Here is a 13,813-nt window from a genome sequence, read left to right as displayed (position 1 = left end):
TAACTTTTGTTTGTGTACCTAACTTGTAGCTTGTAACTAACTTTTGGTAATAAATTCATTTTGTTATTTACACTTGTCTTTTTTTTTATGGACCATCGGAGGTTGAAAAAAATAGCCTACATATATTTTGGCACTTAGATCGTTTAACTTTGCCACTCTTCATTTTTATTTATTAATATACTATAGTGGCAATAAACATATAAAAATCAAATAGAAAATGTAAATTATAATTTAATAAATGTAACTAGTTTTATGGTCATATAAGTTTTATTTTCAAATTGGTCATAAATGTATAATTTAAAAATGTAATTATAATAATCATATGTCTGTAACCAGGACTATCAAGAAGGGGAAACTGGGAATTTTTCTACAAGCCCAAAGAGAAAACTTAGGAACCCATAGTAGTTGTTGTGCATCATCATCATAAGCTTTTTTTTTATAAATTATTATGTAATATGACTGTTTTTGTAAATGTAAATGTGAATGTGGCTATGAAATAACACAATTTATTGTAAATAAATACCTCTAATTTTCTAGTTATCATATTTTATGGCAAGTAAAATGTACCTTCATTTTAACTTAGAATATTTAGGGACAAAATATATGGTATATTTAAGCCATGACCTTTGACCCTCATCCCAAAAATTTTTATACTGTATTCTGGTTAAAAAGTAAAATTTATCAGGGAAACAAAGATGTTTAGAAGAATTCATTTAAAATTAAAATTTATCAAAATATTCAACATACTGTATTTACTCAAATATAAGATGACCTCTCATATAGGACGAGGTGTGACTTTAAAGATCAAAATAAACAAAAGTAGTTTTATTAATACAATTCTAACTTTATTTTGTTTAATCACAAGTAAAACATCAAATGAATGTAAATGCACACATTGTCCTGCAAAAATTACTGGCATTTTAAACTTCAAGAAAAAATCTTGTAAAATCGAAAACATAATTTGTTCATGTAAAGCTTTTCAGCAACCTTTTTTTTGTTTTTGCCAATTCTTAACAGTCAAGTCCACTCTTCGTTTATTATACTTATGGGTTTCTTTGAATTCTGATTTCCAAATAATCATCTGTTTTCATGTGGGAATGGATTAAAACTTATATCGGGCTCCCATGTAATTTTGGAATTCAATTCAAAAGCTTTGCTTTTCCTAATGCTATTCATCTTTACTCCTGACAATACACAAGAATGATTAAAATGACCCAGATAAAATACTTATGTTTTTAAACACCATAGGGTGAGCATCCAGTAAAAAATGCGAACACATGGTTCACAAAAATTATTTGCAAAAACACAAAGAATCTTTCACTCGCGTGTATAGGATGACCTAGGATTTTAAAGCTGTAATAAATGAATAAAAACATCATCTTATATGCGAGTAAATACAGTATATATGCAAAAGCTGCTTAGCTGTAGCAAAATATAATAATAATTTTATTCAAGATTTGGACTAGATAGTCTGTAAAAGCTGTTCGAAGAATCCATTAGCCTACAGGAGATGCAACAAAAATGGTAAGACATGGGGCAAGTTTTTTTGGTTGGACAAAAGATGCATCTTACATGACATAAAAGATGGTACGTTAACCCAGCATACCTGATGCCATGTTAATGGAATTTCACTATAATTAGTTAAAGACTAATAAAAAATCTCACTTGCTTTGTTTTTATCCTAAGATTTGCTATTGTTTATCAAAAATATGAAATTATAGGGTAGAATTAATTTCTAACTATAATTAATTTTTTGGTCTTGAATTCAAATGCAAACTTTGCTTAATACTTTTATTTTTGATATCTAATATAGTAGAATATGCTTATTGTAATCAATTGGGGACATGTCTACATCAATAATAATAACTAAATTATAATATTAAAAAGCCTAAGTAAATACTCAATTGGCAGAAATTTTGGTTTAATTCTGGACTCTGGCATTAAAAGGACACATTAAAACAATTTTAAAATGTATAATCTTTAAATATATTAATTTATTGGACTGCAATTTGAAAAAATTGTAGACCTATAAATCTCCACTGTCATGTTCATCTGTCCTTTCTTAATCTTGAGAATGGAGTTAGACAGATGAAAGACAAAATCAGGAAGTGGAAACCTTAGGTGCATGAGGCCACAATTACTGTAATTATATACAATGAAAACTGGAAGTCATGTCATTTCAATTCAAAACTTTTCCCCTGAAAGCAGTTAATGGATGACCAGCATGACTCTATTGTTAAAGGTAAAGTATTAATTTCAGATGGATAGCATATATTTTAAATTAAATAAATTAAAAATATGATAAAAAAATTGCAGCTTGGCAAATGCCAAGCTGCAAATGCTTATCTAGTATTGTTTTCCTTCTGATTTTTTTTAGTACCATCTTTAACAACTGAAACATAATTGAAGTAAACAATAGTGTAACTGCCAACAGTTAAAGTATTGCACTGCAAGCAATTAATATTTAAACTACCACTTAAGCTGTAGCCTCAATATATAACTACATGTTGAGGGTGTTAGACATTTTTAAGTTTTTTCATGCTGTTTACCTGAAGATAGTAATAATGATTAAAAATTTTGATTATAATATGTGAAGTTTTTATAAGAATATTACAGAGTTAGAACTGGATATTATAAATACAAAACTACACATGACCTCAAGGTTGTTTCTGTGATGAAAGTAATGAGAATTGACAAAGATCAACTCCATAGACCATCAGGAATAGCTGAGATCCAAGATGGAATGTTCAGATTCTATAAGGGAATGTTTGAAAAACAACTGCAAATTTGAACTGTAAATGTGCACTTCACTTGTCAGATAGTAAGTTTAAAATGAAATGTTCAGAGAATGCTGAAAATTGAATGTGCATTTGTCAAACTGGGATTTAAAATTGAAATCATCACCAGAAATTATGGACGATGATTAGATGACCTCATGTTTAAAGAAAAGGATCATAGCAAATATTCCTTTACATTAGCAACATAGCAAATGGACATAGATGATACCTTGAAAATTAATGTTTTGTTTTTCCTTTTTGAATATTTTTATCTTCTTCATATTATAAAACAATCTTTGATGGTTCCAAATGTAATCTTTGAGTAATTGTAATTTATTTGTTTCACATATTCTTGAGAAGTTTGTTGATTATTTAATTAAAAAGTAATTTTATTTGTAATATACAGTCAAACCTGTTTTTATGCGCTCTTTTTATGTGCGATTTTTATTTGTGCGATTTTTTTAATGCGAATTTTTAATTTGTGCGGTATAGTTGGCGACTAGTCTCGTGCGATTCGTCATGTCTCACGTTGACTTATTATAGCTAAATAAACTTATTATAGCATAAATGCACTTATTATAGTAATACTATTGCATGAATATGCGAAAAATGAAATAATTTACTTTTTAAGTCAACAAAACACCACCTGGACAAAAATATGTAAAACAGACGATAGACCAGACGATGCAGTCAAGTGCTGACATCTGTTGTCAATAAATTCTATTTCGTACGGTTTTGAGTTATTTTCTATGTGAGACTTTTTTTATGCGGTCCCTGTTGACCGCATAAAAAAAAATATTTTTTTAATTGTGTCGCGAAAACTATTATTTACAGCCATTCGTGAAGTTTCGTGAGATTTTTTTTATGCGTTTTTTTTAATGCGGTCCCTATCCCCCGCATAAAAACAGGTTTGACTGTATTCAGTAATGATTTATAAAAACATAAATTTGAAATTACATTTTTTACATATTTGGTAAAAATTTTATTTAAAATGTATAACCCTATGCTTTATAGTTAATCTAATATACAAAGATTAAATAAAAATGTCTGTTATGAAGTATATTTGAGTATGCTTTCTATTTTTATCTGTCAAACATAAAATTAAATAGTTCAAGAATGTTTTTAATTCTTAATTAATGCTAAGTAAACAAATACTTAGCACAAACTGACTGTTATTTGTATGTTAATAATAATTTGTCATTATTCTTCATCATTTTTGTAATGAACAAATGTAAAAATTCAAATTTAGAACAAACTTTTACTTAAATCAACCAACAGACCATGAATAAAATACATATTTTTATAGATATTAAATTTGATAATAGAATATGCTGAGATGATTGTGTGTGTCTCAAGCTAAATCCCTAGCAATTTTCATATGTTTTCTAGCCTGGATATATCAAATAATTTTTTACAAGCATGAATAAAGACTTGCTTAGTATCTATAGGATTTGGAGGGCAAAAAATGCAAACAAAATAAAATAATAGAAATCATAACTTTTACCAAGATATGTATATATTATATATGTTTTATTATTTTTTTTGAAGTTGATTGTTGATTATGAATTGTATTTTTTTTTTATCTGGAAAAAATATTATTTATTGTGGATTTAGTTTCTTTGTAAACTAGTTTTGTTTTTTCAACTTTTGTAATTCATTAGATAGTAATTCCTTCATTTATGTGAGTAATTATTTCCATGAAACCATGTAAATCGAGGAATTACTGTACTTAATATACCCTTTAATAATGCTATTATTTGTCTATTGCATATCTGCAGTATATAATTCACAACCTCCACAAACTTTTTACTATGCTTATTTAATAAATTTATGCATTCTAATGTCATTTAGTATCTGGTTGATTATTTAAAATTTAAAAGTTTTTCGACTGTGTTGAATTGAATTCATGTAAACAGAGGGATTAATGTTAATAGATATTAATCTATGAACATGTTTTGTTATCAAAATATGTTCATAGTTTTTTTAAAGTGACAAAGAATTTGGTGATAAAACCTTATATGCTCACACTAGATCACATACTTTATATGCTCTATATGATCACGTAAAGCCAAATATAGTATAAGGAAGAATGTTGAAAGTATTTGCATGAATTTAGTTCATCAAACAAATAAATCTAGTACCTAAAGACAGTACAACTTCTTCCTTAGAATTCAGTCATATTTATTTCTTATATTTTTTGTTATTTTAAATATTTCTCCTAAAAACTGTTTGTGTAACATTGAATTATATGGTTACTTTTTGAACATACAGTTAATTTCATTCATTTAATGAAATGAAATTAACTGTAAATATAAATTAATATAAGACAGAAAGAACAGCATTACAGTTTCTTTATATGTTAAGAGTACTTTTGCCTACTTTGAGCATCTTCAGTTACAAGATCTGAACAATCTTCACAGTTCAAACTTAAAAAAAAAAAAGACAGGAAAAAGCTCAAATAGAAAGAAAAATGTATAGAATGTCTTTTTGAAGTTTGTTCCATTACTGTGTAGATCATTCTATTCAAATATCTTGTAACTGAAGAAGCTTAAAATGAAGTAGGCAAAAGTATTCAATATATAAAAAGATCATAATGTTATTCATTGTGTCAAATATTAATTTATATGTGTTCATTCATAATGTCAGGATTCCATATCTTGAAATTAACTGTTTTCTTGAACAACAGTAGTTTAATATCATGATTTTTTAAATAAATTTTAATTGTGTACTCAAAATAAAAGTATCAAATACTATAATTTAAGCATGAAGTCTGAATAAATTTTTTTATTTTATATTATCAGCTCATGATATTAAAGCATACAAAACTGGACCACCACCTATTAAAGATGGTATTGATTACATTAACATTCAAGAAGAAGATCAAATGGTAAAGTATTTAATTTAATCAATTTAATTATTTTTCAAATGAAAACTTCTGGTTTGTATGAGCAAAGTAGTTTTATGATATATTAGTCTAATTTGAAATGATGATAAATAATTAAAATAAATGTTAATTTTTTGCAGGAAATTTTTGGATACAAACCCCACAAGTTATTTACCATTTTGACATGGTTGGGTATCATTGGAACATGTGGTTTACTTCGTTTAGTATTTCATTGGCAGCCAGCATGGATGCTTTATTTTACACACGTTCGCTGTCCTTTACGTTGTGCCAAGAAAGTTCTTTTGGTGGTAATGATAAATTTTTTATTCTCCTAAAGTTGATCTATATATATAATTTTATTTTATAAATTGTTGTAATATCATAAACTTAACCATATATTACAATTATTTCATCATGTTATGAGTTAACAGAACATGATGTAATCTGCATAACAAGAATTATGTTTTTTCTTATAATTTTTTATTCAAATATTATTTTTATCTGTAATATTTATAAAATGTTTTGAATGATACATTATATTTAATCATCAGATTAAACTTAAATATGAAAGATTCAACTATACAGTATAATTATTTAAAATAATTGCTTTTCAGGATCAGTATCATCAAATATTTGTAGAAGCAATAAAACAGATTGTACCAAGTGATATAAAGTGAGTAATCTGATATTTATAATATTTAATATCTTGAAATAAATTTGTAATAATTTTGAATTTAGCAAACTTTGTCAGTTTGTCAAACTTTGCAATTTAGTTAGCTGAAATGCTAACTAATGAGACATTTTTGGTTACATTTACTGAACAAGCCCCTAGATCAAGGGCCGGAAAGTGCGGCTCGCGAGCTGCATGAGGCTCTTTGTATAGACGTTTATGGCTCTTCGGACATAAACTCCAATTTCACCTCATCTCAAGCAGCCTTATAACTCCAGTTTATGAGATAGAGCCGAACAAACTTCAACTCATACGGTATATTCTCTACCACTCTTTAGCCCGTCCGCACATGACGACACTCACGTTGATCAATATGAATTGCATGCGAGTGGTAGCATTTGAAGCATATCTATATATATAACCCATTGAACGTACGTCCATTCGTCTGACGTCTATCCATGTAACATTATGCCAAAAAGGCCACTAGAAGCGCCCTTGTCGCGTGTCGTATTTTGCACATTTAAATTAACAATATAAATTATTATTTACATTAACAGTATAAATTATTATTATTCATTTGGCCAATAGCCAATAACAATATAAATAATTCAGTATATTTGTAATAGGAATTTATTATTGTCACGGAATGCCTGTAACGCTCAGTAGGGGGCGTCTTTCAACACAGTTGGTCGGCAATCAGTCACGCATTTAAGCCTCGATGCGGCTCTCTGGTACTTTTATTATCCTGTTTCCATGCCAATTTGTCTCTTCTCACTTGACAAACTGCCGACCCTTGTCCTAGATAATATACTTGTTTCTGCTTTTGCAATGTTGTTTGTATAAAACTATCATACAGTACTCAGCAAATCACCATACACATAAATAACACCTCACTCTTGCTGAGAAACATTTATTTCAATAACAAACGTTTTCAGCCTAATTTACAGGCCATCCTCAGGTTGTGGACAAAATTGGAACTAAAGTATTCCATTAATAGAATACAAAATTCAAATTAAAATTAAATAACCAATGGAATAACGTAAGAAAAAAATCCAAAAATTAAAAATAATCAAAGGAATAACATAAAATAAAACAAAAGATATGTACATAGAATTAAGAAATTCAATTAACATATCTCCTCTATTAAAATCATTAATTTGACTGGTTAGAGTTCTTAGTAAGTTTTTTAACCATAAATTTTCTATGCAGAGGGAAGACTTCCTGCATCTCTCGCATTCAAACAGCAGGTTTGATGACGCAGCCATCATCAAACCTGTATATTCCCCATCTTTGGTGATGACTGCTGAAAAGATTCAAATTTATAGAAGTAAACTACAGGAAGGATGTTCGATGTGAAAGATGCAGAAAGTCTTCCCTCTTCATGGAAATTTATGGTTAAAAAACTTACTAAGAACTCTAACCAGTCAAATTAATGATTTTAATAAAGGAGTTATGTTAATTGAATTTCTTAATTCTATGTACATATTTTTTGTTCTATTTTATGTTATTCCCTTGATTATTTTTAATTTTTAATTTTTGGATTTTGTTTTTACATCATTCCATTGGTTATTTAATTTTAATTTGAGTTTTGTATTCTATTAATGGAATGCTTTAGTTCCAATTTCGTTCACAACCTGAGGATGGCCTGTAAATCACACTGAAAATGTTTGTTATTGAAATAAATACGTTTCTCAGCAAGAGTAAGGTGTTATTTATGTGTATGTTGTTTGTATATTTGAAATATCAATTGTAATTTTCAAATTTTGGAAAATTCTTGGCACTTATTGTAAAATTAGAAACCACAACACACAAAAAAACAATAAAATGCAAAAAAAAAACTTTCATTTAATGTGGCCATGTTTTTGGCCTTATTTTACCAATCTTATTTAGGTGGAATACAAATTCACATATAAGTTAAGAACAAATGAGTTTCTTCCTAATATCCAACTATATACACATTATAGATGATGTCTTAATCATATGGAATTCACAACCAGACATCCATAACATCCTAATAATGTTTACCGACAATCTGTATAGCCTCACAATAAAATTAGATCAACAAATTGACACGGAAACGCACTTCTTAGACATACAGATACTCCTGCAAGATAACAAGGTGCATACTTTGATATTCTGCAAACCTTCATATGTCCCCATTTTTATTCATGCTGCATCTTGTGATCTACCTCAATACAAGCAGCATTCAGATCAGTAGTGAAGAGAGCTTTTATGCATTGTTCAAACATAACTGACACCAACAAAGAGCTGAAGTACATTACAGACATAGCTAGAAGACATTACTTTAGCAAAACTCTAGTGCCTGCTTTGGCTAAATGTTATATAACAGACAGGTCAAACAACATATGCCTATGAACAATAGAAATCAGGCAACACAAAAAGCAAACAGCAGGTGAATTCTAATAGATTTTCATTTTAGTCTGATTGCTATGTACAAACAAATAGCTTGTTATACCAAGAGCTCAATGGCTTTCAATCGTGGCCCTACAGTATTCAGACTCCTCACAAACACAAAAGACAATTACAATATCAATAGATCACCAGGTATCTATTCTAAACCACTGTACTCTAAATAGTAGATCTAACAGTAGCCTAGTATATATAGGATGTAACAACAAGGTCTGGATGCAAAGATTGGCTGAGTATAAATATGACATTTCAAACAGCAAGACAACTACCACTCTAGCACAATATGCAATGGAGCCCGAAGTGTCAGTACTATGGGAAGAAGCCAGATTGATTAAAAATATAACTGCTAAACTCAGATAAGTTAAGAACACTAGAGACATGGGAAATATATAAAAGCTGGCAACAGGGAAGATGTATAAACAGTAAGGATGCTGAAATGATTTCCAATGCATGGAGAGTGCTTGAAGATGATTTGATACAGGGAGATAGGTTTAAGAACATACATATGACAACATTTATAAGTTCTACAATATCTATTATGTTGGAGGCCTAATGTCTAATTTTTCTGTGATAATTTACAATAAGGTATGAAAGTAGTCATGTTTGGGCATTACGTTTGTTGATGATGTAATCAAAAAAATGAACACTTAATTAACTTAAATACAAATTTGTTCTAGAACAATTTTCCTCTTCCTTTTTAAAAAGGTGTTCTAAAAAGTTTGGCTAAAAACTTGTTGAAAGTCTTATGCTGGCCACTGAAAGAGACAGAAAACATTTGCCTATTATAATGAATTGCTGGAAATGTGCTAAGGGTCAGTGCAATATTTGTTTAAAGAAGTGCCAGCTGTAGAGAATATATATTTTATGTTTCAGTATAAAATACTCGTGGATAGAAAAAAATGCATTTTTGATATTTATTTAAATATAATCTGATTCAAAAAATGAAGAAAAATAAACATCAAATTTCAACTCACTGTAAATTATCTCAAGTTTCACAAATTGACATGGATTTGTTTGTAATTAGAGATTTATAGGTTGTCTTTCAAGGTCAGGGTAGTAAAATGTTATTACTTATGCAGGAGGATGCCAGGAGAGAAGCAAGTTACACCCACTTCTAATGTAAACAAACCACAAAGTGTTTTATTACTTCACTAAAAAACTCTTCCCTCTCAGTAAGAGGCCAGTCAACTTACAATATAATTATTTTATTGTACTTAGAAAAACATCAAAGTTTGTCATTGATTGTCTAAACAGGAATGTTTTGTATATGAAAAATGAAGGTATTGCAGAAATAATAAGTGGACCATAAAAAATTTGGCAAGTTACAAATTGATGTCAAATTCATGAATTTAAAGCTTTATAAATTAAAAAATAATAATAATATTACCAAATAAAGGCATTAGTCATGATAATTGAATAAAACAGTTATGAAATAAACAAAGATTTTAATTGTTGCAAATTTGGAATATTAAAATTTTTTTAATGCTCTAGTGATGACAAAGTGGTGCAACAATGCATACAAGAAAAATCACTTTGTCAAAAATAAATGCAATGGTCAATTTGAAATGTATTGAAATTGGTCCAGAGATGAAGGAAAAGCAAAGAGTATAAAGATAGTATTTTTGTAAAGTTATATTTATTTTATTTAAAATTTATTTTGTATACTAGTACTTTCTATATATTAACAGGTCTTATTATACTGGAAATTATGGATGCAGATATTTAGTCTTACAGATCAAAAATAATGTTCTTTATCTAGTTCACAGGTGAACTAAATAGAGAACATTATTTTTGATCTGAAGGACACAAAGGCATAATAATTATATTTATTTTAATTGTTATTGTGTCGAATTGCAATCATTACATACAACAGTCTCAATGAGTGCAATTAAGTTAAACATAGGGTTTGCATTTATGTTTGTTTTGATTGGAGAGAGAGAGAGAGTTTACAATTTACAATACTTTTGAATCCTAGCAAATATTTCTCATATTGGAAAGCCCAGACCAACAGTTTCTGATATCAAATTCAGACAATATTCCTCACATTGGATAGCATCCAAAGAGAAATGCAGATGAAGCTTAAAAACACAAATCTGATTGAGGAGAGAGGCACACAAACACTGATCCTAATGGCTTAGGAATAGATGAAAACTGCCTAAAATCAGTTGTCCCTCATTGTATCAAAGGCGAAATTCCCTGGGGATTACTAATAGTTGAGGAAGAGGTGTCAAATGTGAATGGCTCTGAGAAAGTATCAATTGACACTTTTTCAGGTCAAAAAGTTGACATAACTCAGGTTCAATGAGAGCATATCATCAACTTTTTTCCTTTGTTTTGTTTGATTCTCATGTATTTTTATATTTAAACTAATTAATATAAATTTTATTTTTAATGTAGTATATCTGCAATGTTGTCTCTTGTGCATGATGTTACCAATACAGATTCTAATAGCCTTACTACTATAAATGGTGAAAAAATTCCTCCTGTTCATCTTGTTCAACCTGGATCAGAAGTATGAACTTCATTAATTATTTTATTGTTCTTAAAATATATGTTATGCATATTTTTCTGTTTTATATTTAATTTGAAATAATAATAAATAATTTTCAGGGTCAGTTTGAAATAACTGATTCACTTTTATACTTTGATAACAAAAAAGTTCGATACATATGGGATTCAACTTTGAAAATTTTTGTCAAACTTAGAGGTTTAGATAGAAATGTACCATGCTCATTTTTTCATCACCAGACTGGACTTTCTTCAACTGAACAAGTTTATAGGTAGTTTGATTATTATTAAAATATTTTTAATTAAATCATATTAATTTCATTCACATATTTTTTTTCTGTACTTTTGCAGAAGAATTTTATATGGTGATAATAATATTGTTGTTCATGTTCAATCTATTATCCATATTTTATTTCAAGAGGTGAGTATAGTATTTTATAGATTAATTTAATTAATTTGTATATTATATTTTTTTAAAAAATCATAAAATTAATAACTTTTTATTTGTAGGTTTTAGAACCATTTTATATTTTCCAAGTATTCAGTATGATAATCTGGTACTTAGATGACTATGTCTACTATGCTTCTTGTATCATTATCATGTCAGTTCTTTCTTTAACTACAGGAGTAATGCAGATTCGAAAAGTATGTATGCATGTTATATTCACATAATGTACAGATTAATTACTTAATATGATAATTTTGAGTGATGATAAAGAAGATACAAAGTTAAAAAAAAATTGTATTAATGTGTATAAACAAATATATAAACAATAGATATAATAATTAACAATTTTTGACATGTTAAATTTAAATAATTTTTAATAATAATTGTTTACTTTTGTTATAATATAGCATAAATATCAGTTTTTAAATAGATAATAGGTAAAATATGTATTTTATAAACTTCCAAATGTGTTTGTTACATAATATTTCTTAACAGTTTGCTCCATGTATGAATCATAATCACTTTGAGAAAATTTATATGCATATTTTTTACCCTAACTGATATATGTAAGAATAATAAACACTTGATTGTGTAATTTCATAGAAAATCTAACTTAATAATCAGTCATAAATCTAAATTTCTGGTTTATTTTTGGCCTATATTTTAGCTAATTTTTTAAGTTAAAAAATAAAAATTTGGTGTAAAGATGTTTAATACTTATGTAATACCTTGGTTTTCGTTGACTTCGTTTATCGTCAGTTTCAGTTTTCATCGAATTTTTGCAAAAAACTTGTCTCAGTTTTTGTCGATTGCCTCGGATTTCACTGGCGTGCTCAAATAACCTTGCTGCTAATTTTGTGAAAACAAAGGGTGACCACGTGTTTTCCGGCTCAGTGTGGCATTATTTCTTGTTTTGTGAGCATTACCCTGTGACAGCCCACCATTGGCCAACGATTCCGTTCCCTGAACACTGGGAGTTTGGTCGTGGGTTTGCACTTCATCAGGACGGGCTGGCCACATGAAATTTTTCAGGTTTTCTCCACATATGTAACGCCAGAATAGGGGCCAGTTACCCTTAAACAAACCTCCCGGAAGCCATTATTCCCTGCAATACGACCATCATAAACGCATAGAACTACTATAACATGACAATTACGTCACACTTTATCATGGAGCAATACAGGCTAGAAACTCATGTCCAGCTAGCTTCTACAAGACAAGACATTACCCCACATGTCTAGCCAAACAATTCCATTGCTTTTATCTTAATGCTAATTATCTTATCTTTTATCTTTATGCTAATTAGACTTTTATATTAATTTCTTATTGCTTTTAGCATTTAACACTATATTAATTCTCTATAAAATGTGTTTTTGGTATGTATTTTGGAGTGTCTAGAATGAATTAATTGGATTTACATTGATTCATATGGAAATAATTGCCTCAGTTTTTGTCGGTTTCAGATTTTGCTGATTGTTTTCAGACAGATTATCAACGAACAAATGATGGTATCACTGTACCATCATTTGTTCACCTCTATAGTTAGGACTATATTGAAAAATGTCAAATAAAGAGTTATATACTAATGATTTATACATTTGATCTTGAGTTTGAGAATGACAGCCTGATAAAATAATAGATTACAATGACATTTAATGAAGAAACAATTTATTATAGATGTTTCACTTTATTTGATTGATTTGATATCGGTGATTAAAATAGTATTGATGAAGAAAAGAATTGATGAGTTGCATGTTAACACTTTTTCATCAAAAATTATTTGAAAAATTTATGTTTTCTTTATCTGTCCTTGACCTAAGTAGATCTCTTTTGATAAATTAATATTGATATTCAGTAATTGATTAAAATATTGTGATGTGATTTAACTAATAAATTTTAATTTCAGAAAGTGTTAACTAAGTCAATATTTATAATCAACTCATTTACATAATAACGTAACTATAAACAGTGTAGTATGTTCTTTTATGCAAGAGGTGCATGTCAACAGATAGTGTGTAAAAGAAAATCCCATATAAATTTGGGCTCCACTCCAAATAGTCTCCACTTACAAAACCCATTTACATTACCAGAAAAGC

The 13,813-nt window shown here is 28.5% G+C and overlaps 1 protein-coding gene across 2 annotated transcripts in view; it reads left to right on the top strand.

Moving 5' to 3' along the window:
- Positions 1-13,813, top strand: part of anne (anne boleyn) — a 133,241-nt gene that overhangs the window by 75,522 nt on the left and 43,906 nt on the right. For both annotated transcript variants that reach the window (XM_067278982.1, XM_067278981.1), the window contains exons 2-8: positions 5,579-5,664; positions 5,802-5,969; positions 6,276-6,334; positions 11,159-11,273; positions 11,372-11,541; positions 11,621-11,690; positions 11,780-11,914. In XM_067278982.1, the coding sequence (XP_067135083.1) occupies positions 5,662-5,664; positions 5,802-5,969; positions 6,276-6,334; positions 11,159-11,273; positions 11,372-11,541; positions 11,621-11,690; positions 11,780-11,914 (720 nt within the window). In that variant the 5' untranslated portion in view covers positions 5,579-5,661. The remainder of the gene's footprint in view (positions 1-5,578; positions 5,665-5,801; positions 5,970-6,275; positions 6,335-11,158; positions 11,274-11,371; positions 11,542-11,620; positions 11,691-11,779; positions 11,915-13,813) is intronic.

This window comes from Centruroides vittatus, unplaced genomic scaffold, assembly GCF_030686945.1.
Source record: "Centruroides vittatus isolate TY-2023 unplaced genomic scaffold, ASM3068694v2 contig_846, whole genome shotgun sequence".
Classification (NCBI taxonomy): Eukaryota; Metazoa; Arthropoda; class Arachnida; order Scorpiones; family Buthidae; genus Centruroides; species Centruroides vittatus.
This window is presented reverse-complemented; position numbering and strand designations above follow the sequence as displayed.